Source organism: Ornithorhynchus anatinus, chromosome 6 (genome assembly GCF_004115215.2).
Source record: "Ornithorhynchus anatinus isolate Pmale09 chromosome 6, mOrnAna1.pri.v4, whole genome shotgun sequence".
Taxonomy (NCBI): Eukaryota; Metazoa; Chordata; class Mammalia; order Monotremata; family Ornithorhynchidae; genus Ornithorhynchus; species Ornithorhynchus anatinus.
In genome coordinates this window covers 41,455,671-41,478,293 of record NC_041733.1, presented here as the reverse complement: position 1 = coordinate 41,478,293, position 22,623 = coordinate 41,455,671, and the positions used below count along the sequence as shown (strand labels likewise).

Here is a 22,623-nt window from a genome sequence, read left to right as displayed (position 1 = left end):
GTAGCTTGAGACAAGAGAACCTTTGGAGTTTGACATGCAGTCACATTTACTTACCTGTAATGTATTTATTTATATTAATGTCTGTCTCCTCCTCTAGACTGTAAACTTGTGGGAAGAGAATGATTGTACTCTCCCAAGCACTTGGTAACAGTGTTTTGCATATTGTAAGCGCTCAGTAAATACTATTGAATGAATGAATAACATTGCATATTGTCTTAAAGATGTTCTTTGTTTAGGAAGGACAAATGGAAATCCCCTTGTCCCCACTTTGTTCTTCTGTCCTGTGTGGAAGACTCTTCTTCCCGCTCTCTCTCTTTCCTCACCTTTCTGTGGTAAATGATTATGAAAATACATGGTTAATTTGCAAATGAACCCAGGCCCCAAAGGCTGGTAAATAAAGTCACTAAATTTCAAGTTAGCCATAGTTTGCCGAGTGTGGAATTTTACCGCATTTACTTGCAGAATTGTCTGCTCCCCATAATTGCCCTTACCCCATTTTTTGAGGGGGAAATTAAAAAATTATTTTTCGTGCCACATAACTGCATGCAGTGAGAACAGCTTGCACCAGGATGGTGGGTGACTAGGAGTCATACCTTTCTAAAGCCTGCCTTGGATGAGGGAAGAACTGACCAATACAGCAGAGTGAGGGACATGGTAGTTCATGGGGTTTGCAGCATCTGGGAGAGTGCAGTTCAAGTAGGAGATGTTGTTTCAAGTGTCTTCTACCTTCCTAGTCCCCTCCCTTCCTCCTATTTTTCTTCTTTCCCTTTTTCTCCTCCTTCCCTTATTGCTAGACCCAATTCTCATCTGACCCCACTTGCAGCCCCACCTCTGCTTGAATGTTTCCAAAATCATGGATAAAGTGCGGCAATTATAGCCAAGTGAATAAGGTACCTTTACTTACTAGCCTTTCCCTTGTCGATCCTGGCCCCTCTCTCGGCAGAAACAGTTTCAGCGTAGTTGTGCACAGGATGGAATGAACATTCCTCCTGCAGTGAATTCTTGAAAGTGAGAGATGGGTGTGGGGAATGAATGAATCCAAAAAGTGGAGCAAATGAGGAGGAAGTCAGCAAAGAAGGGAGGGATATAGAACTATTTCCAGGGGCAGTCATTCCTGGGGTTTAGTCATTCCGGGTCTGTTATAGCAATGTTGAGGTTTCTGCCACCCAGGCCTGAAGTTGGGATCATTCTTACCCAGTGACAGATGAATGGTGCTGGAAGCTTTTGTGTAATGAGATTTCAGGGGTGTGTCTGGTTTAGGGTTTACCAAAGTGCCTTTTTGGAGATTAAAAAGACAGAGTTGAAGTTACTCTCCCATTCTGGCAGGAAGAAAGATTATGGTCTAAAGCCTATGACTTTTATACCACGCACCCCAGAATTTGACACTAGTTTCAGGACCACAGAAGAGAGAGGCTTATTGTTCTGTGTTACTTCTTCTGTTTCCCAAGATAGCCCCAGCTTCGTGAAGTTTACCAGTTCTGAGATGCATCTTAAAATGTTTGTAAACTGCATGAATGTTTTGTTTTTCTCCCGAGATCTTAGTGTACTTGAGTCAATAGCTTCCTTTGTTTGAACAAATTGACTTCCTTTGTTTGAACAGATCCAAATTAAATCTTTCACCAGACTCTTTTTGTGCTCTGCTCTTGCAACTGGCTGGCACCACATGAACCTCTGTTTTCCTAGCATGACATATATTTTTTTTCCCCCAAAACGAATTCAGAAATCCTTCCTTGTTCTAGTAAGCTAGTCCCACTGGACCAACTCCCAAATGTGCCCTATAATGTCATAGCAAGTATCATCTGATTTCCTCATTAACGAGGAAATCCGTGGAAGTGACTGCCCGGGAAATGTAATTAATCTGTCACTATTTACAATCAAAGAGGCCATCGGAGTTGGCCAGCCAAGAAGTCTGCAAGCAGAATCTCTTTAAGCAGGGAGGGGAGGAGAGATGACTTTAAAAAGTCCATATATTACTCTTAGGCCCAAAAGTCATGTGACCATTAGCAGTCACTCAGGCGCCTCACAATTGATGATCTCTTGTCTTTTTAGAATAAATTCTGCATTTAAATGTTCAACATGAGACATACGCAGTGGTACTTTTAAAATCTGTTTTGTCTCCACAGTGCCCTTAAAGATAGCCGCTTCCCCCCGATGACAAGGGACGAACTGCCACGGCTCTTTTGCTCAGTGTCTCTGCTCACTAACTTCGAAGATGTCTGCGATTACTTGGATTGGGAGGTAAGGCCTCAGAAATCTTTTCACTTAGAAAAGGGTGGAACCAGAGAGAGCCCTGGCCAGAAGATATCATCTTTCGGCCACCATTTGATTATTTTGATGGTTAAAAATCCAAGGCCTCGTTTTAATCGTTAGCCTCAACCTTCTCTCCTGCCAAACTTTACCCCACTCCTAAACCACAATGTTATTTCTCAGCGTTTTCCTGTGGCTTCCTGCTGACAAGCTTTGGGGTGACCATAAGGGTGGGGAGGAAAGGAGTCTGTTGGTGGAGAAAAGGATTGAGAGGCTCAGATCCCCCAGCAGCTAAATAATTAGCCTTAAGATGTTCGAGTGCTGCCGGGACAGGGCTATGTCGGTGGTTTCCAAATCTTCCGCCGAAGCGAGGTAGCCATTTAGCAGTGTCAAATTTGCCAAGAAGGGTCAATCGTAGTGTGCTCAACAGATTGGCTCGATTCTAGACTGGCTTTCCGTTCTCATGACAAGGCCTTTTCTGGTGATTTGGACCGTTCCCCGTTTCAGGAGGCCCTCGACCTCAAAAACTGAGCACCGTTGGCTTTGCCCTGGGAGCTGCCATCAAGACAGTCCCTAAACCCAAATTGACCCTGTCTCTTAACTCCTCGTGACCCATTGGTGATGAACTGTTAAAGCTCATTTGAAAAACTATAATACAGAGGATCGGCCCTGGTCCAAAAGATTCAAGAACCTTTTCGAACATGCAGATGATTTGATCTAATAGGTGTATGTCTTCCCCTCTTTAAGAACAGACTGTGTGACAGATTTTCTTCAGAATTCAAGTGTCTTTCACTCGGATAGTTAGCATGTTTTAAGACCAACCAGAGCTCAGACCCCAGGGCTATCCTTAGTGCGATTTTTTTGTTCTATCGTTTCTCCTTTTCTGGGCCTTGAGGCTTAGCGATGTGACTTCTGGGAGGGAAATGTCCCTCCTCCCCGGTTCCTTCGTTTGCACTATTTGAATCTCCAGGGGTTCCCCTCCTCCCTCCCTCCTGCCCTTGGACTCTCTGGAATGGATCTCATTGCTGTCTTCGGACCCCCGTAGCACTCTTCTTCTTCCAGGCACCCCACAATTAGAGCTATTTTTGGTGAGGCCACTTGATGGGGTGAAGCGGCCTGATGGGGACCAGTCATTCATTACCAGGATTGAATCTGGGCCACACTGAGTCAGCCGGGGTTCTGTCTCCGCCTGGCAACAGAAGGTGTTTGGAGGAAGAGTGTGATGATTCACCTTCAACATCCCTAAATTTTTCCCTCTAATAGTCACACCCTAGCTTTTTGCCTCCCTCCTCCCCCAAATCCTTTAAAAAGCCACATCGAATCTTTCCCTCCCCGTGAATTTATCCCGACACTTTCTGAACCTGTTGGCCTTTTCTGCCTGCCAACTCTCGTAGAAATGAATCCCATGACTGTGACTTTCGGGGCAGCGGTGAATCCCTTTTTTTGTTTTCTCCTCCCCCACTTCAGGGTCCCTCCAAGTCCTGAGGAACAACAGTTCCTCGTTCGTCCTGTTCCACACCCTTGAGCATTTTGAAACTCTCGTTGATGGCATCTTCCTCTTTCATCTTTCCAGACCAAAAAGCCCTAGTCTATTCAGTCTGTCTTCATGCCAAAGCTGATTCATTCCCCTGATCATCCTGGTTTGCCGTCTTTGCTCTTTCTGCCAGCTCAGTTTTGTCTGACATTGGACTGACTGTGGTTAGGGAGAAATTCCATGGTTTTGTTCAACATTGTGAAATGTACAGTTAAGGATGTTTGTCACCAGGAGTCGATGATGAAAAAGTGCACTTGAAATGACAGCCGTTGTGTGACCAGGCTCGGGTGACCGACCGTACGTGACAAGGGGCAGCCACTGATACTGGATTATCCAGTTTTAGCAGTTTGGTGTTCCAAGTCTCCTGCCTGTCAGTTTTGAGACAGATTGCCACTTCTAGTGCAAGGCATGGAAATGCAAAAGGTAATTAAAGTTTTCTAAATTATTTGACAGGTGCCCCCTATTGTGTGGAATTTCCTATTAAGCAAAAGAGCTACAACTTTGTTTCCAAGAGTGGGCCAGCACACTTCCATTATAAACACTTATTTTTCCTAACTTAATGAAGTAACTAAAGGTACTCTCTAAGAGTAAATTTGCTATCAGAAAAGTCACTTCATTATTTTAAGCTATTCCCAAAGTGATTTTCAGGGATCCGTGAAACTAGAGAGCCCGATACCTGTGCTTTCCCTTTATCGCTGGGAGTTTGCCATCTGCATTTCAGTTACATGTCCAGAAATTTTATCAAACGTTCAGAAATGTGGATCGTACTTGACCCAAGATCAGCTTTTTAGCTGTTCATTTTCAAGTTGAGACAAATGAGCATCAATGCTGGGAGCAGAATTTAGGATGCGATGTAGGTGTCCGCCCCCGGATTGTGGTGGAGCTCATTTGTCAATTTACCGAGACTAGTCAGACTATTTCCTAAGTACAGATCCAGGCAGCTTGCAGTGATGATATTTGAAGACCTGACTAAGGAGTGTGTTCTGGGCTCTGAGGCAGACAAGTCTCATTTCTAGGTTTCTTTCCAGCTGAAGAGGGTGATTTTTCAGTGGTGACTTCTCCTCAAGGGAGAGTAAACTCTTGGCCGGGATCAGGAAGGACATAGAAAGCAGAGATCTGCATCATGTGAAAACATGAATTCACCCACGCCTGTAATCCAAAGTGCAATTCTGTCACTGGATCCCAGAGTGGCCGGAGTAGAGACGGAGAGAGAAGCTGTTTCAAAAGAGACAGCCACAAGAATCAGAGGCCAGATCAGCTCCCTTCTGGGGACATCTGGCCAAGGTTAGAGAAGCCAAGGCAGAAAGAATCTTGATGATAGGTACAAAACCCTGACAGGTGGGGAAGGGAAAAACACAGAAAGGTTTCTCACTCCACCCCGCAGCCTCCAGACTTGGTGGGGTAACTATTGACCAAAAGGTTGACAGGTTCTCCCCAACCCAAAGGAAGATTTTTTTTCACAAGTTTGATAACCACTAAATATTGTGAAGTTGGGAAGTGGCGTTTGGAGAGAGGTTTTTAGGAGGTATAGTTGGCAGAATGAGAGGGAAAAGTTAGGGATGTTAGGAGGTTAGAGAAGGGTTTGGCTAGAGTCTTGAAAAGGTGATTCAAAGGAGAAGTTTGGGATTTTAGATGACCCATCCCTTACCCAGACTGTGGAGTCACTGGCAAACACACCGTTTCCCCAAGTAGCCTCATTTTTGTCTCCATTGGCAGTAGAATTCAGGGCTGAGGGGAGAATTCAGGGCTGAGTGGACTATTGCTTGGCACTGCTTTATGGTCTTTTGGTCTCATGTGATTTTTTTTTCCAAATTGATGCTTTCTTTCCCTTTTAAAGGAACTTTCTTTTTCTAACTGTTCTTAAATTAAATGCCCCCAAATATGCCCAGGTAGTTAGGGAGACACCATCATGACATTATGAAGCAGGTTCTGAGCCTTTATATTTGACTTTTCCCTCATCTAATTGATCGATTGCTCCTAGATTTACTACCTTGTCCCTTCTTAGATTCCTAGGTGGCTTTCACCAAGGTCAGGCTTTTCCCGGAAATCCATCAAAGGGTTTTCACGGTAATTTCCAGGGGTCGGAGTTTCTGTCTTTAAGTTTCCACTGTGCATTCAAGAACTCACTCCTTGGCATATCATATCCCCTTCTCCCCCCGACCACAACCCTCACTGTGCTAAAAGAGAGGTTGCAGCAGTCTCCTTCAGGAACTCTCAGGCAGTGAGGAAGAGTGGCTCTTTGCTTCCTGAAACTCTGTAGATAGAATACATTTACGATAAGCACTTAATGTATGAGAAGACTGGCGGAGAGGCAGGCCCAAAAGAGCAAAGAAAACCACCAGTTCAGCCATCCGTCTGCTCCAGGGGTGACAAAACGGGTAGTGTAAGGGTGACTCTGGAGATAGGGGTGTACCTTCGAACAACCCCAACTTCTCCCTCTCTTAATAACCTCCAGGAGCGGGGCTTAGAAAGCCATAAGCCTTTAGTCTCAAGTAGTTTTGCAGAGAGAAGCCGCTTTTTCAGCCCATTCTCATCTCTTTCTCCAGCCAAATCCCCCACTTCCTCACCCCACGCAGGGGAGATTTTTTCAGCATCCTTCTCTACTACCGTCACAGCCGGAGCCCTCCCCAGGGCAGTTTGCCTGTTTGTCTTCACCCTCTTCTGTCAAAAAGTTCTTGTTTGATCTTGGTTCCGAGAAAGCGTTATCTCAAGTCTCAATAGAGGGCCTTCATCAGGGGGCATTTTCTTGAAATTGACCTGGCAAAACATGCTGGGCTACAGGATTCTTCCTAATGCAGAGCCCCAAATTCTCCTTTGGAAGATATTCTGCTTGTATGTGAAATCCTTAAACTGAAAGGGATATTCCACCCTGGATCCCTGGCAGGTCTTAATATTGAGTCAGGTATCTGAAATGTATATCCAGGGAGACACCACAAAGGCAATTACATTTAACACACGGCTAGTCCGAACAAAACCAAGATAATGATACTAAATTTTCTGACTGAGCCCACTTAAATCTTACAGGCCAAATGTGCTCGGCAGAGGAAAGCTTTTTAATGACTCTGCAAGGCAAACCTAAACTGCTTCCTTTCTTTCCTTCCATCGTTATTCCTTCCTCATTCCCTTGTCAAAACAATAGGAATCATTTGTAAGAACTCTGAATATGTACCAGGTGTTTTATCCTGAAGCAGCTCGTCCTATGTGATTCCAAATTGATTAAATTTCCGATAGAAAATAAAGAACGTCGAGTTTTCAGAGAGATGCACCCTAAACTCTTGCGACAATTGGTATTAAGCAGTTTTTTTAGTTCCACTCTCTACTGTACAAAACGAGAGGACTGGAAATTGACTTGGATCCCAGCATTTGGTGAGCGTGCTTGTCCTTCTCCCTGGCCTATTGAAAAGTCCTCTTTGTTGGCTGTTCTCTGTTCAAATTTTGCCCGTGTTTTTTCGTTTGTTTGTTTGTTTGTTCTTTTAAGGTCAGGGATGAGGGATGGGCGGATGAATGGATGTTTCAGATATTGCCTAAAGTGGCCTTTCTTGCCTAGCCACCATGTGTTTGACTAGTCCAGCGAAGAGGGTTGGTTAAAAGGAGAGACCATCAGATAGATTCCTGTTCAGTGAGTGGCCCATGTGAAATAAATTGGCAGTCTGGGGTTCCTGGCGAGCAGAGGTGAACATCTTTGGCGCTAATTGGTCCTTCGGCCGAGAATCGGGCCATGGAGACTGAACGACCCAGCAATCTCAGGGTGATCATGGAGAGGCAGAGGCGGTTGGGGGCTTGGGTTTCCCTCACTGACGGGGACACACTGACAGCCACCCTCAAATAGTAAGCTCCAGAAGGAACTTCTGAGTCTCTTTTTTTTGGAGAGCAAAGAACAGTTTGTAAGTAGCTGTTATAGGGGGTGGGTTTGTGTGAGGAGTGTCATTTCCCTTACCTTTTATGAATTGTGGATGTACGTTTCATCTCAATCCCTACAAACTTCCCCAGTTAGGCACTGGAAGGAAAGCCACCCTATGTTCCTCTTGAGTAAAAGCAGAAAAGAAACAGAACAGTTATTCTGCTTTGGCTCTCAAAGCCTTAATGGTTCTAAAATATCTTCTCTGATTTCTAAGACTGTAAGACTGAAAAAATGGCCTAAAGGGGCCCACGGTCTGAAGGGGAGGGAGAGTAGGAAGTACCCATTTTACAGCCGAAGAAACGGAGCCCCAGAGAAGTGAAGTGACTTGCCCGAGGTGATAACAAGGGCAAGTGGCAGAGCCCAGACTATAACCCAGATCTCCTTACTCCCGGCCTGCGGCTCTTGCCACTGGGCCGAAAACATCATTTAAGATCAAAGATGCCCTTTTTTTGTCCCCCTCCAGATATTGTTCCAAAGCTACTGACTAGAAGCAAGGCAGACTGAACTGAGTTCTAACTCAGACAGGAGTCTGCTCTCTAAATCAGAGCTTCCGAGAAGCAGCATGGCTCAGTGGAAAGAGCACGGGCTTAGGAGTCAGACATCATGGGTTCTAATTCTGACTCTGCCATCTGTCAGCTGTGTGACTTTGGGCAAGTCACTTGACTTCTCGGGGCCTCAGTTACCTCATCTGTAAAATGGGGATTAAGACTGTGAGCCTAATGAGGGACAACCTGATTACCCAGTATCTACCCCAGCACTTAGAACAGTGCTCAGCACATAGTAAGCGCTTAACAAATATCAACATTATTATTAAACGGTCTATAGAAAATCAGAAAGTTAGGTAGCAGGAGGAGACAGGAACAGGCCTTGATGATCCACGAACTGAACTGTCGGCCTCGGAATATTTTTTAAATTACCTTTTAAACCCTAGGAGTGAACTGATCGTTTTAAATAGTCAGGCACTGTGAAATGTTAATGATTTTAATCATTCAAACCTTGGGAAAACTATAGATCATAAAGTACTTTAAAAATCAGGTAGGCAATAGTTCAAAGTAACCCCGAACTTGTTTCTAGTCCAGAACTCTGGAAATCATTCCTTCTAAATTGATCTCAGCACACGTAAGTTCAGCCTCTCTGATTCCACATTATTTTATCTGGATGTCTTATCTTGGGTTTTCCTCAGATTTTGTTCATTCATTCAATCAGTCATTTATTGAGCGCATACTATGTGCAGAGCACTGTACTAGGACACATTCCCTGCCCATTTTATTTATAGTTCTGCTTAGCTTTTGAATGAAAAAAAAGCCTCTTATCTTTTGGCAGGCTCTCAAGGAAGTTGTATTTAGAGTTGTGTGCCTCAAGAGAGTCCTGATTAACAGTAATAATAATTATGGTATTTGTGAAGCACTTACTCTGTGCCAGGCACTGTACTAAGCACTGGGATGGATACAGGCAAATCGGGTTGGACACAGTCCCTGTCCCACATAGGACTCACGGTCTCCGACACCATTTTTCAGATGAGGTAATTGAGGCACAGAGGAGTAAAAGTGGCTTGCCCAAGGTTGCACAGCAGACTGGGGGCAGAGCTGGGATTAGAACCCATGACCTTCTGACTCCCAGGCCTGTTCTCTATCCACTACCCCATGCTGCTCCTCTCTTAATGGTTTTATTTTGAAGTTTAACACCTGCCCTCATAAAACAATGAGAAGTGAATCTGAGGGCAAACTGCGTATTCCAGTTTGGATATGTGGCATGGCCTTCCTTCATACATCTGCTCCTTTTCCAGCCCCCAGCCCCGCCCTCTTGCCTTTACCTTGCATGAGATTCTGATTACTGGCTGGTTTCCTTCCTCCTCCTACTGATAAGGAGAATCATGTTACTTAACAGTTGCTAAGAGCCAAATCAGATTTTTAAAGAACAGTCACTCCCCCATTCCACTAGACTAAAAGTCAGTTAATATTGAGTTAGGGATCCACCAGAAAACAAGCCCAGTTGATTCTGCAAACAGTATGGAGTGGGGGGGATTTAGGGTTCCTGCCCAACTGTAGTAGCTTTTATTTGTGATTGTAGGGACACCGGGAAGACTTAAAAGCCATGAACGTAGTCCCGATTGGGTAAGGAAGGTATTTGACAGAGGTTTTGAAGAGGTGAAATTCCCGACCTTCTCAAAGCCCAGAGCCTGGGAGATGGTCTCTCCTAACTCTGCATCTGTAAAGAGGCCCCTTCTGGGCTCAGCTCTCGGTTGCGCCTGCCGCCCGATGTGGGGCAAAGAATGAGCCAGGATTTCGATGGCGAGGCATTTCTTAACAGATGCGGTATGCCCTAAGACGGCCGTAAGTGTAACCCCCTCCCTAGCACACAGGACACAAAGCGTGGTGCTGGGGCCAGATGTAATTAGGAGTTTCAGGAGCCCTCCTGTGGTGACGTTCACATATTGTCTCTGCCCCAACTCCCCGCAGAAGTGAAGTTGGGTCAGATTTATCAGCCCAGGGCAAGTCTGTAGAAAGCCTTCCCAGAATAATAGTAACAGTTCTAGACTCCGAACCCCTTGTGGGCAGGGATTGTCTCTATTTGTTCCAGAACCGTACTTCCCAAGTGCTTAGTACGGTGCTCTGCACGCAGTAAGCGCTCAATAAATACAACTAACCGAATGAATTAGTAATAACAATAGTATTTGTTAAGCACTTACTATGTGCCAAGCGCTGTATTAAGTGCTGGAGTAGAGACAAGATCATCAGGTCCACATGGGACTCACAGTCTAAGTAGGAGGAACAACAGGGACTGACTCCCCATTTTTGAGGGAACTGAGGCACAGAGAAGTGAAGTGACTTGCCCAAGGTCACATGGGAGATGTGGCCCAGAGTCTTTCCACTAGGCCATGCTAGAGCAGTATGTAAAGCAAGCTGAAGCTGGGGCAGAGCAGCAAGAGATGAAGTATTTTTTTTAAACAACTCACATTACAAGTGAATGATCTGTAAATATAGGTTTTGTGGTCCTTAATTCTAAAGTACACTTTTACCCTTTCTTAGCCCCAGAATTGTGTAAGTAGTCCATGGGAGTGCACAATCCAGCATTTATTTGATGGGTAAAAGGTAAATGCCACAGTGGCTTATTTTTCTAAAATTGGCCGGACATTTTGCCCTAGTGTCTTGAGGTGAACTTAGCGCCCTTTGCCCTACCTAGACTGGCTGGTGGTAGTCAGAGCTGTTTCTCACACTTTCCTGTGGGGACCGTTTTGTAGAATCCCGTTTTTGGAATGTGTTGGAAGGCGTTCGATGGCCCTTCGCATTTGTCATTCGAGTGCATAGAGAAGCAGGGAGGCCCGGTTGGAAAGAGCCCGAGTCTGGGAGTCAAGAGGACCTAGGTTCTAATCCTGGCTGTGCTGCTTGCTCGCTCTGTGACCTTGGGCAAGTCCCTTAACTTCTCTGGGCCTTGGTTACCTCATCTGGAAAATGAGGATTAAATCCCTCCAGTTTAGACTGAGCCCCATGTGGGACAGAGACTGTGTCCAACCTGATTAACTCCTATCTACCCCAGGGTTTAGAACAGTGCGTAGCGCATAGTAAACGCTTAAACACCTACTTAAAAAAAAATTAACCTGTAATCCCTGGGGGCTGATGGTGTCTGCTGTGGACTGTATCTTTTAGTTCCTCTTACTTTAAAGATCCTCTTATTTTAAAGGTCTTTACAGTAAAGGCGAGTAAATCAGGGACTTAGTTCGAAAGAGTCTGGGTCCCAGGAGCCAAATAATAGCTAAGAACAGTGCTTGGAAAATAGTACGCACTTAATAACTACGATAATCATTATTAAGTGCATACTATTTTCCAAGCACTGTTCTAAGCAGTAGGGAAGATACAAGTTAACCAGGTTGGACACAGTCCCTGTCCCACATTCAGCTCACAGTCTTAATCTCCATTTTTAAAAAAATTTTTTACAAATGAGGTAACTGGGGCCCAGAGAAGTGAAGTGACTTGCCCAAGGTCCCACAGCAGACAAGGAGCGGAGGTGGGATTAGAACCCATGACCTTCTGACTCCAAGGCCCCGGCTCTTATCCACTATGGCCTGCTGCTTCAGGGGCAGATGACTCAGAGGACTGGTCCCGAAAGGGGGGGAGGTTTCACCCGGGAGTCTCGGGTTTGAAGCCTGTGGCTGCCAATCCGATGCCCCCGTTGAAGTGCATAGTTGAGTGTTTTGAGTGGTCGGGTCCCGGACCTGCCGGGATCTGGGAATGGCAGTGAGACTCGGGCCTCCGGCCCCACCGGCCCACACTCTGCCCAAAGCAGGTGGGGGCTTCTCGGAGCGGGCAGACAGGCAGGCTGGGAGGGAAGAGGTCCCTTCAGCCGCCGGCCTGGCAGGGTACGGTCGGCATCTGGCCGATTTCAGTCTCCAAGGCCCCGTTCTGGTGTCGATTTACCAATATCCAACTCAGAGCTCTGCGGGAAGGGGAAAAACCCAAAACTGTTTTCCCCAGATGAGAGAAGCCGATTAAGCGCACACCCTGGGAGGTAACTGTGAAACGGTTTATTTTTTTCTTTTCTTTGCTAAAGACAGAATATACTAATGAAACTGCCAATTTCTTTCAGGTGGGTGTACATGGCATTAGAATAGAATTCATCAATGAAAAAGGATCAAAACGCACCGCCACCTACCTCCCGGAGGTTGCAAAGGAGCAAGGTCATTGTTGCGCTTTATTTCATATGATCTGGTGAAGAATTTACACGTACATAGAAACCTAAAATGCAATATTTGACCTTGCGCTGATGTCAGATGATGGACCAGTATTCAATTGTAAGGATCGATTCTTATCTATAAAATACGCCCCGTTCCATGTTCATTAGGCAGATGTCCCAAAGGCGGATCTGTTGGTCGCCACTGAAGGTGGCACGCACGGTGGAAATGGAAGAACAGGGCGGCCCTCCCTAGAGATGGGGAGAACATGTCCGGGTCGGGCCATCACATCAGCCCGAGGCGGCGTCTCCTCCTCTGCCACCGCTCTGGGGTGTGACCGACCAGTGGAAGCCACCCCCTGATTTTCTGTAAATCTGCCATTCTCTCTCCTCTCTCTGAAATGGCTCCTGCTCTCTCCTACCCCTTTCGTTTAAAAAAGACTTGGCTTTCAACCTGGGGGAAGATCTCGCTGGGGTCATTTTGCTCTTCCGTACCTCTCCGTTCTTTCCGAGAAGCTTGGCTGTGGCACATAGAACAACCCAGGCCCGTCCGTGGCCCAGTCCCCCCCCAAAAAATGGCAAAAAAAGACCCCAGACTCGGAGTCGTAATGTTCGCTAGCTTGTGGGGCGACACGGTTCGCTCGGGCAACCTGCTGACGCTTGTCTTTTCCAGCCATGACAAAATTCCCATGCCGTATTCTTTATCCCTGTGACTCTTTGCCATATCAGCTATTGCGGTGTCCTCTGAGCCAAGTGTGTGTGTGTGCGTGTGTGTCTAAATACGCTTCCACGTCTATACCTTTTACCCAGGCTCTCAGGGAAAACAGCTATCTCGTTTATTTTTGTCTTTAATATCGACTAAAAGAGTTTGTGTTTAAGATAGCGGCATGAATGGCTATATCTGTTAAAAGGTAAATCGCTCGAGCCTGCCGTTAATTCGAAGGGCGTATATGCATTCGGGTGCTTGGACCGTGTGGAAGAACCTGCTGGTGGTGATTGGTGGCTTCGCACCACCCGATCCCATCAAACGAGCCGTCCCCACCCTTCTAAAGGGAATCGGGCCCGGGACTGTGGAGTCCCCAGAAGTCACTCAGCATATGCTGGGTAGTTCCTTTAAGAAAGAGGAAAGTCTCGACTCTGCTGCGTATCTGTGAGATGATGTGAACGGTTCCCCGGAGAGATGGTGGGAAAGGCCCCGATAGCTCTGAAACCCGTGTCTTTGATGAACGGACAAAAGACCCTATTAGTAACGGCACGGAGACCCATGCAGGGAGTGGGGAGCCTTGCTCCTTCTCCCCCCGACCCCCAAACACACACAAACGCACACGCACTCAGGCTTTCTTGAGCCATGATAATATTTGGGCTTCCTCCCTCCACCCAGGTTCTGCCTTCCGGGGGAGAGCAAATTTACCGGCATTTCCCGACTTTCCTCTTGCATTGATCATCATCACAGAGAATAAGGTTCAGGTCTTCGGTTCAGATCTTTTTTCTCGGATGCAGCTCAGGGGCTACAGGCTCTCTATAAACAGTCTTCTTTTTCCAGATGTGCCTTTGGAGGCTATCCTTCAGAGTTAACGGGGGAAAGGTCACAGTTACGGGGCTGTGCCTGGAGCAGAACATAGACTCGAGGTGTTTGCCCCCCCAGCCCTTGAAATGGGATGAAGCCTTTTAAGTATTTCGGCCCAGACCCCCAAAATTGCGTAAGGGTACTAGGGTGGCACTGGGTAGTCTTTAAAGCCAGGGAGTATTATTGTCTATATTGAGACCGAGTCCGTCCTTTTACGCGCTTTGAGTGACATTTCATTTGGTTGGCTCTCGATAGGATGGGACCACATTCAGACCATCGATTCGTTATTGAGGAAAGGAGGATACAAGGCTCCGATTACTAATGAATTCAGGAAAACCATAAAACTGACCAGGTACATGGTGGGGTGGGGGTGGGCCTTCGCGCATGTGTGGGTGTGTGTATGGAGCGGGGAACGGAGGGGTGTGTCGACTTTTGTTTCGGTATGGTCTCCAAATACGAAGATGCATTTCCTTCCTCACTCCCATAGACAATCCCCGACTCCTCTTTCCAGATCCTAGCGGGAAGGGTTCTCTGTCCACAGCGGCTTGCTTTAGGGCCTCAAACTTTTAGATTGGTGACCGCTTAATAATGTGTGAAAAATGCACCATGCGGCCACTTGGAAGGAAGGAGACCACCGGGACTCGATTGTCCCCTGACTTGACTGGCCACGGGGCTCTCTTGCCCACACATTGGACCCAAAGAAAAGTGGCAGTGCTAAATTGGATGATGACAGAAATCATGCTTTCTCAAACTACCCCCCAAAATACCGTCCACCGTGACGAACCAGACCTAGTTACCAAGGACGGGCAGACCATCAGACCAAATGGGGTGGAAGAGGCTGGCGGGGATTCCCCAAGTGGCATTTTCTCCCTCTGGCCTGGCAGAGGGGGAGGAAGGGATAGGGAAATGACAGTAATAAGAATAATCATAATAATGGTGATGTGTTTTCTGTGTGTCGAGCACCACTGTAAGCCGTGGGGTAGATACAGGTTAACCAGGTCGGACACAGTTCCCATCCCACAGGGGGCTCTTGGTCTAAATAGGAACGAGAAAGCGGCAGCCTCCTCCCTGGCCGAGCAAGCTTCCAGAATCCGTTGGCCCTTTACCTGGCCTTCAGCATGCTGGCTATAGGGTCTCCACAAGGCAGACAAAAATCCTACCATTTTTAAGAAAATACCTGCATTCTCTGTGCCTCGGTTTAACTGCCCCGCGCCCCAACCACGTACCTAGCAGTTTTAGTTGCCTGACTCACGATCGACTCGAGTGGTCAGGACGGAGTTCTAGGAGACCTCCTTAAAGGGCGGCGAGTGAGATGGCAAAAGCAGGATCCTCCCGATTCAACGAGAAACGTTACTGCCTCTGTGGGCAACGTGAAACGGTCTCGTGGCTCTGCTGAGGAAGTGGACTGGGACGATCCTGCCATGTGACTGGGCCCGGCCCAGGCCCGCCCGGAGTCACATTGGCTTTATCAGGGTGGGGGTTTAGGAGGGATGGAGAAGCGGTGTGGCTAAGTGGCTAGAGTCCGGGCCTGGAAGACGGCCGTGGGTTCTAATCCCAGCTCTGCCACTTCTCTGCTGTGTGACCTTGGGCAAGTCACTTCACTTCTCTGTGCCTTAGTTACCTCATCTGTAAAATGGGCATCGAGCCCCACGTGGGACAGGGACTGTGTTGAACTCAATTTGCCGGTAACCACCCCAGCGCTTAGTACAGTGTGGCATATAGTAAGCGCTTAACAAATGCCACCGTCTCCGGGCGGCCGGGGCTTCCTCTCACAGAGGAGCTTAGCGGGGCTGTGGGAGTGCCGGCCGTCAGACCGACCGGAGCGGGCAGCCCGGGCCGGGCAACCGACACATTAGGATTGGGGATTGCACGGGGCCGGGGACTCCGGGCTCCAGCCCCTTGTCGCCAGCGGGGAGGGACCCTCCTTCGGAAGACTCGCCTCACGGGGTCAGCCGAAGGCCCTCCTCTTCCTTGTCGGTCGACAAGCATTCATTCGTTGGGCACCCAGGGAAGGTGGGCGAGCTCGGCCCCGATGGGGCCGTGGGGCCGGGTGACGGGCGCAGCTTGGGCCAGCCCTGGTGCCCGCTCGGGACGCTCTCTCGCAGTGAAGGAGAAGCCCCAGTGAGTAACTTTGGTTTCCCTCCCCCCTTCCCTCCATGCCTCCTCCCTCCGCGAGCCTTCGAGGCCATACCGCGCACACACCCCGCCCCTGGTTCAAAATCGCTCCCAGAATCGCTCCCGTCTTCCCGGGGGAGGTGGGATGGATAGGTCGAGATAGATTGGTTAAGAGGTGATGTCAGTCACGGATCGTGTCAGGGGAGGGACCGTCGGAGGATGGGATGGGGTTTTGGGGAGGGGCTTCCTGGAGGAGGCGGGCCAGGCTCCCGCTGGGGTACCCCTTTTATAACGGGGCTGTCTTCTCTCCGCTGCCTTCCCCGCAGGTACCGTAGTGAGAAGATGACCATGAGCTACGCTGAGTACCTGGCCCACCGTCAGCATCATCACTTTCAGAATGGCATCGGACACCCCCTCCCCCCGTACAACCATTATTCCTGACACTGAGCCGCATGACCAGCCCCCTGACCCCTCTGTAGACCTCTTCCCGGGAGACCCTGCCCCTTCGTGGTCTAGCTATCTCTATTACTGTACCATTTTATGATGATAGTTTCCGTTGCCACGGTGGAAGGGACTTCTCCTTTTAATTGGCATAGTGCACCATGGCAACGGAGATGAAAATTATGAAGATCCCATAATTCTTTAGGGTTTTTAGGTCCCTTGATTCCCAGCCCCCTCCCACTTTTTTTTTTTTTTTGCAGCATATATAATCACCCTCATTTTTTTTTAAATGTGATTTACTTCATTATATCGATCAAGATTTTGTGGGACTGTGGATGGAAGGAAAAGTTTAGAGGTTTTTAAGATTGGAATTAGGGATTGGATTTTTCTGAAGGATACATGTGCTTGTCGAATTTTAGGGGACAGGGAGTGTTACGTATCCAGGTCAGGGAGTTAAATCATGCCCTGAATTTTGTTTGGGATGGGCCTTCTTTAGTACTATACGCAGGGCTTCATCCCTCCCGTGAAAAGAAAAAGTCCTGCAGCCGACCCATCCAGGATCCGTGACGGGACGACCCGTGCCTGTGAACGGAGTCGGTCAAGGATCGCCAGGAATCTGTTTGCCTTCCGAAGCGGCTGGGTGAGCCGGAGTCTTCCCTAGTCTGTTCACAGACTTGATCTTCATGCTAAAAAAACCCGCAGGTAAAGGAAAACGACTCCTTTTCAGATATGCTGTAGGAATCATTTTGGAGAGCACTGACTACTAGGAAGAGAGCAGACGTAGAATTTAGTGCCTTTGACTGGGAAAGGAGTGTGACTTGAGTGGAATGCTAGGGGAAAAAATAGGAAAAAGGGCCATTTGGAGAAACGTGTTTGGTAGCCACGTATTGTTTCAGAAAGAGAAACGGTCATAGCTTATACCGTTCCCTGACTCCTCTGAGGTTTCTCTTTAACGGAGACGATGGTGTTTCTGCGCACACAGCCAGAAAGAGACTGTTTTCTCTGTAGGTGTATCCTTTTCATCGAAGCGTGGAGATTTTAGGAAGCATCGGGTCATGATCGGCAGGGATGGAGAGTAACTGCCGTTTTAAGAAATAGTAATGATCATCTGGTGAAACATAGGATTTGTGTTGCCAGGGTTTCAGATATTTTCACCTGGTATAGGGGGCGGGACTGGAGTTTTTATAAATACTTATGAAATAGGTGGTTTGTATCCCTTTTTTCTACACTACAGATAGTGGTAGAAACTCATTCACTGTGTGGCAAAGATTTTTATTTTTTCAGCTGTAATTAATGGAGATGGGGAAGTATTCAAGGTTTACGATGTGTTTTGAGTAACCCTGATTAGGGGAAGTGGGGGTGGGGGGGGCCTAGGGGCAGCCGAGGGAAATGGAGATGAGTTGGGTCGGGCAGGAAACCGAAGGACCTAGTGACCGTGAGGGATGGAGGCAGACCACCAAATTTACAGTCCAGGGAAACAGTGGGTGCAGTTGAGGCTTAGATCATTAATAAACTACCCAGTTGACGGGACAGGCGGCAGGCTGCTAGTTCCGAATTCTAAAAACGGGCACCGATACTTCAGACGGTAACCGGCGGAACCGCTGCCGCCCGCCTTCTGGAGGGAAGCCAAGCCTAGGGCGTCATGGTGTGGTTTGTGGAAGGTTTTCGGTGTTCCTTCATCCACAGCACCCGCTATTTGCTTTCGGTCGTGATGCCTTAATTAACGAGCTGACAGCTCAGGGCCCTTCCTGTGCGGCCAGGCAAAGCCCTAGGCTTGGGCCCCGCCCCCTCCCGCCGGCCCTCGGGTCCCAGCCTTTCCTCGCTGAGAGCCATCTGGAAAGCGGACTCGCCTTTCGGGGCGTGGTAAGTGGCGACCCGATGGAAAGAAAAAAAAAAGAAAAGAAATTTTCTTGCCCTTATAGGGAAACTGAGCACAAAGCTAAATAATGTCTGTCTGCTGCAAAAAAAAAAAAAATTTTTCTCACTTGTCGCGAAACCCATCATCTCGTTCCAGTGTGCTCGGCCTACCGGCTGGGCTCATTTGTTAAAAGTTTTTTATGAAAAGATTTATTCTCTCTCTCTATATATACATATATATATATATATATATACATATATATGTGCATCTATATGTGTGTGTGTGTCTATATATGTAGATGCAGGTATATATATATATATATACATATCTCTCTCTAAAGGTGCTAATCAACCTGGAGCAGGTCACGTGACTGGTCATGCGGACTCTAAAATCATATCAGATTTTTTTAAATCCTCGATATATGCAGATGTTATATGGAATTTTCTTACCGGTGTAATAATGATATACTGATGAAATAACCATCCTGCAGGCTTCAGAGGACGGAGGTCGGCAATACCCCCCACCGTGGCATGGAGGGGAGGGGAAGGGAGAAGGATCTTCTGTCCCCTTTTGTACACAACAGACTGCACGGTGCACTGTTGTTCCTCCTCTCTCCTCTCTCTCTCTCTCAGTAGCCGTTGACTACAAAACAGCCATGAAACAGAAAGGGTAGGGGAGAGACTGAACGGCGTGGGTGCCGGTGCGGGTGTGGTGAGCAGGGGAGGGCGGTGGTGGCTGGGCCCTCCAGACTTCCGCGATTTACCTGTACCGTTGATTAAAAGGCTGATACCGATGTGGCTGGAATCCACTTTTGTCGGACATGGCGAGAGGCAGCACGGGTTTGAAGTCAGGTTGGCATCCCGAGAGCCGGGGGGGGTGTGGGGGGGGTCGTTATCCGTACATCGGCTGCATGCTTCACCGGTGCGGCTCGAGTCGGAAGAATGCTCGGTTGATCGCTTTAACCTAAAACAGCTCCGAAGGAAATACTTGAACTCGGTTTGAGCAGCACAACGTTTACAGAGCCGGACCCTTGGGTGTGTTTAGGTGGATTTTCTTTTTTTGCCCCCTTACGAAAATGCAACTGGAAGGCGCGGACTCCCTCCCTCCCCTCTCTCCGCCCCGCAGAAGTACCCGGTTGCCCCGGTCGGGTGGGCAGCGGCCGACCCCCCCCCCCCGAGGGAGACGATCCCCGTTGTCGGAGGCTTTCGCTCTGGGGGCTCCCCGGCCAAACCCCAGGGCCGTTTACAATCATATGGATACAATCTAGTGGCCCTCTCCTCCCCGAGTCTGTACCTTGGCCTCTTTCCCTTGTCTACAAACGTGCGGGTGTTTTTTTTGACGTCGTTATCTGGAGTAGATGACATCTCTCGTGTTTGTCAGATCAAACCAAAGACGCCTCCAGCCATGCCCAAATGCTGCTCCTTTATTAAAGGCCCGCCTTCCGGCCCTTAGGAAAACCTTGCAGGACTACATGTGTTAAACTTGTTGATTTTTGTACAGTTTCTAACTGGTTTTTTTGCTAGTGCTGTTAATTGAATTTAAATCGATCGGAGGAGTTGGAGCGCATCCTCCATCGAAATCAACTGGTGACTTTTCCTTTTATTTTTTTAAGCCGATGGAAGCCCGCCCGTGTGCCTCTGAGATTTCAGGGTTTCCTCGTTACATTTATTCTTAAAACCAGCAATGATTCTTTATATACGAAGGTATGTTTTCCTCGTTTTTTTATTACTGTTAAGGAAAAGCAACAAAAAAAAAAACCCAACCAAAAAAACAAAAAACAAAAAAAAACCAAAAAAAGGAAAACCTCTTACTTTGCTCTGGACCCAGTGACCGCGCTGGTACATTAAACGCACTGAGAAAACAAAACTTTTGTAACAACCTATATGACTGTTTTTGTATATCAAAGTTGATTCTTTTGGAACTATTTGGATCCAGTTTCTAAGTTATTTTAGTGTTTTATACGTTTAAAAAAAAATCCTTTGCATTAGTCACCAGCAGAATGAGTTATATCGGTGATGCGGTGGAGTTAATACCCAGCAGGGGCAAGGGCTACCTGGAGTAGCTCGGAGGCTCCTCTGTTTCCTTCTTTCTTAGTACCTTGATTACAATAATGACATCACAGATTACCTGAAACCCCCCTCCATTCCAAAACCAGATCCTCCCTCCTTCCACATTGAATCTCTATCAGTGTGAAGAAACTGTTGAAATGGGCAGTTTAATAGGATGAGTAGGGGCTTTAAAAAAAACAACCAACATTATGAGCAAAAAGCCAAAAAAAATTAAGGGGGGGGTGTGTGTTATCTGTGGGTCTGTGAGATATGGCTGTGGAAAGACATTGTAGTAGTTTTAACACTATTGTTATTTGAAATCATTTACCCAATAAAATATCACAGAGAGTCCTCCGTGATCATTGGTGCTGTTTCTTTCGGGGAGTGCGGGGGTGGGGGGGCAGGGTGCCAACCATCAGACGGGTCGTGCCCCACCACGTGGCTGGGTTCCCTTTCCAGAAGGTGGAGATGGATCGTTCTCCACCTCACATCTGGAGAAGGATGAGGGTAAGGGTGTGGTGGTTTTTTTCTTCTCCGGGGGAACGGAAACTCAACTGAAGAGTTTCAAAGTGAAGAGAATGAGTGTATATCTTTGGAAAAAATCCCTCTCACGCACCTCTTCTTTCTTTCAGCAGAGCTGGGATTAGAACCCTCAACAGCCAGCACCTTTACCTCTCGCAACCGGCCGCCCCACGCTCGATCACTTGTGCCGCGAGAGCCCGTAAGGACCGTCCTAACACACGGGCAGGATGGTAGGGTCATTTGGAAAGCTCGCTCATGCCCACCCCCCAACAGGAAGGCTGTTGACTGAGTTGTCCCCTTCCAGGGGTGGAGCTGACTACAAAGCAACCATTTCCATTCACTCTTTCGCTCCCATTTTTTAAGCTGTCTAGTTCGGCCAGTCAGGGTGGGATTAGAACCTGTGACCTCTCACGGCAGCACAGGGGGGAGGGGGCTGGCCCACTAACGTGGACTTGACTTCAGTATTTACCTCTCCAGGAGGACCATCAACCACAGATGCCCGCTCCCCACACCAGGTGGAGGCTGCTACCGTTACGATGGGGTGAAAATCCTTCAGCGGGGACACCAGTCATCGCTATTCTGCACTTAGAGGAGGGAACTCCTGATATGAGAAAAAAAAAAAGTGAGGGCTGACTTTTGTTCTTTAAAACTCACAGCTTTAATCGATAGCTGAGGAGGAAGAGGTGGGCCCGGGGGGCCCCACCTGCAGTCTGCCTCAGCCGGCCCCGGGGAGAGCGGTCCTGCTGAGATGGGGATCCGGGCCCGGGGCTCGGCCCCCGTCCAATCCGCTCCACTCTCCGGGCAAGGTCCACCCCCAGGGCTGTGGAGGGCAGTGGGGGGTGCCCGTGCCCAGTGCAGAGGGAGGAACTGCCCTCAGCCGCTGATCCCCCACACTGGCGGAGGGCAGGGGTCCTCGAACCTGTGGGCCCCCGGGGCCCTTCCCGTGTCTGTATCACGGATGCCGAGCATCTCAGGTTCCTCCCTGCCCCGGCGGACTACGGGTCTTGCAAGCCAAAAGCGCAGCCCCCGCGCCGAGCATGGGTGGAGCAGCAGGAGTGGGCCACTCTGCCCCTTGGCCCGAGGCCCGGACCCGGCCAGGGCGCGCTGCTCAATCTGGACAGAGGCGGGGTGCCCACCGACCTGCCACTTCGCTCTCCCGGCCCCCTGCCCACTAAGCTGTCTCGTCAGCTTGACCGGAGGCAGGCTAAGTATAAAGCCCCGTGATCCAAATAGGCCACCTCCTTAAACTCACTGTCCCAAGGTGGCTTTAATCGGGGTACTAATAGGGAGGCTGCTCACCCTGCTGCTCCTCACCAGCTTTCCGGGACGGCTGGCGAGGGGGGGACCGGGATTCATTCGTTCTTTCGATCGTATTTATCGAGCACTTAATGTGTGCAGAGCACTCTACCCGGCACTTGGAAAGTACAATTAGGCAACAGACAATCCCTACCCAACAACGGGGGATAGGATGGTGCCACGGACTCCAACCGCGTCTCGGGCCCGGCCCGCCCTTGAAACCCAACGAGTTTGGAGATACAGAGCACGGGACTTGGGTATAGCCCCGCTCACGCCACTTGCCTGCTGCGTGTGGCCTTGGCCAAGTCATTTAACTTCCGTGCCTTAGTTTCCCCACCTGTAAAATGGAGGGAAGATTCCCTGCTTTCTCTCTCCCTCAGACCGAGGTCCCCCACGTAGGACAGAGAGATGGGACGGACCGAATCA

At 48.4% G+C, this 22,623-nt stretch overlaps 1 protein-coding gene across 2 annotated transcripts in view; it reads left to right on the top strand.

The window, feature by feature from the left end:
• The window catches only part of AMMECR1 (AMMECR nuclear protein 1), a 116,883-nt gene extending 96,153 nt beyond the window's left edge, over window positions 1–20,730 (top strand). For both annotated transcript variants that reach the window (XM_029067394.2, XM_029067393.2), the window contains 4 exons: window positions 2,124–2,238; window positions 12,267–12,357; window positions 14,173–14,269; window positions 16,359–20,730. In XM_029067394.2, the coding sequence (XP_028923227.2) occupies window positions 2,124–2,238; window positions 12,267–12,357; window positions 14,173–14,269; window positions 16,359–16,473 (418 nt within the window). In that variant the 3' untranslated portion in view covers window positions 16,474–20,730. The remainder of the gene's footprint in view (window positions 1–2,123; window positions 2,239–12,266; window positions 12,358–14,172; window positions 14,270–16,358) is intronic.
• Window positions 20,731–22,623: the final 1,893 nt, after the last annotated feature.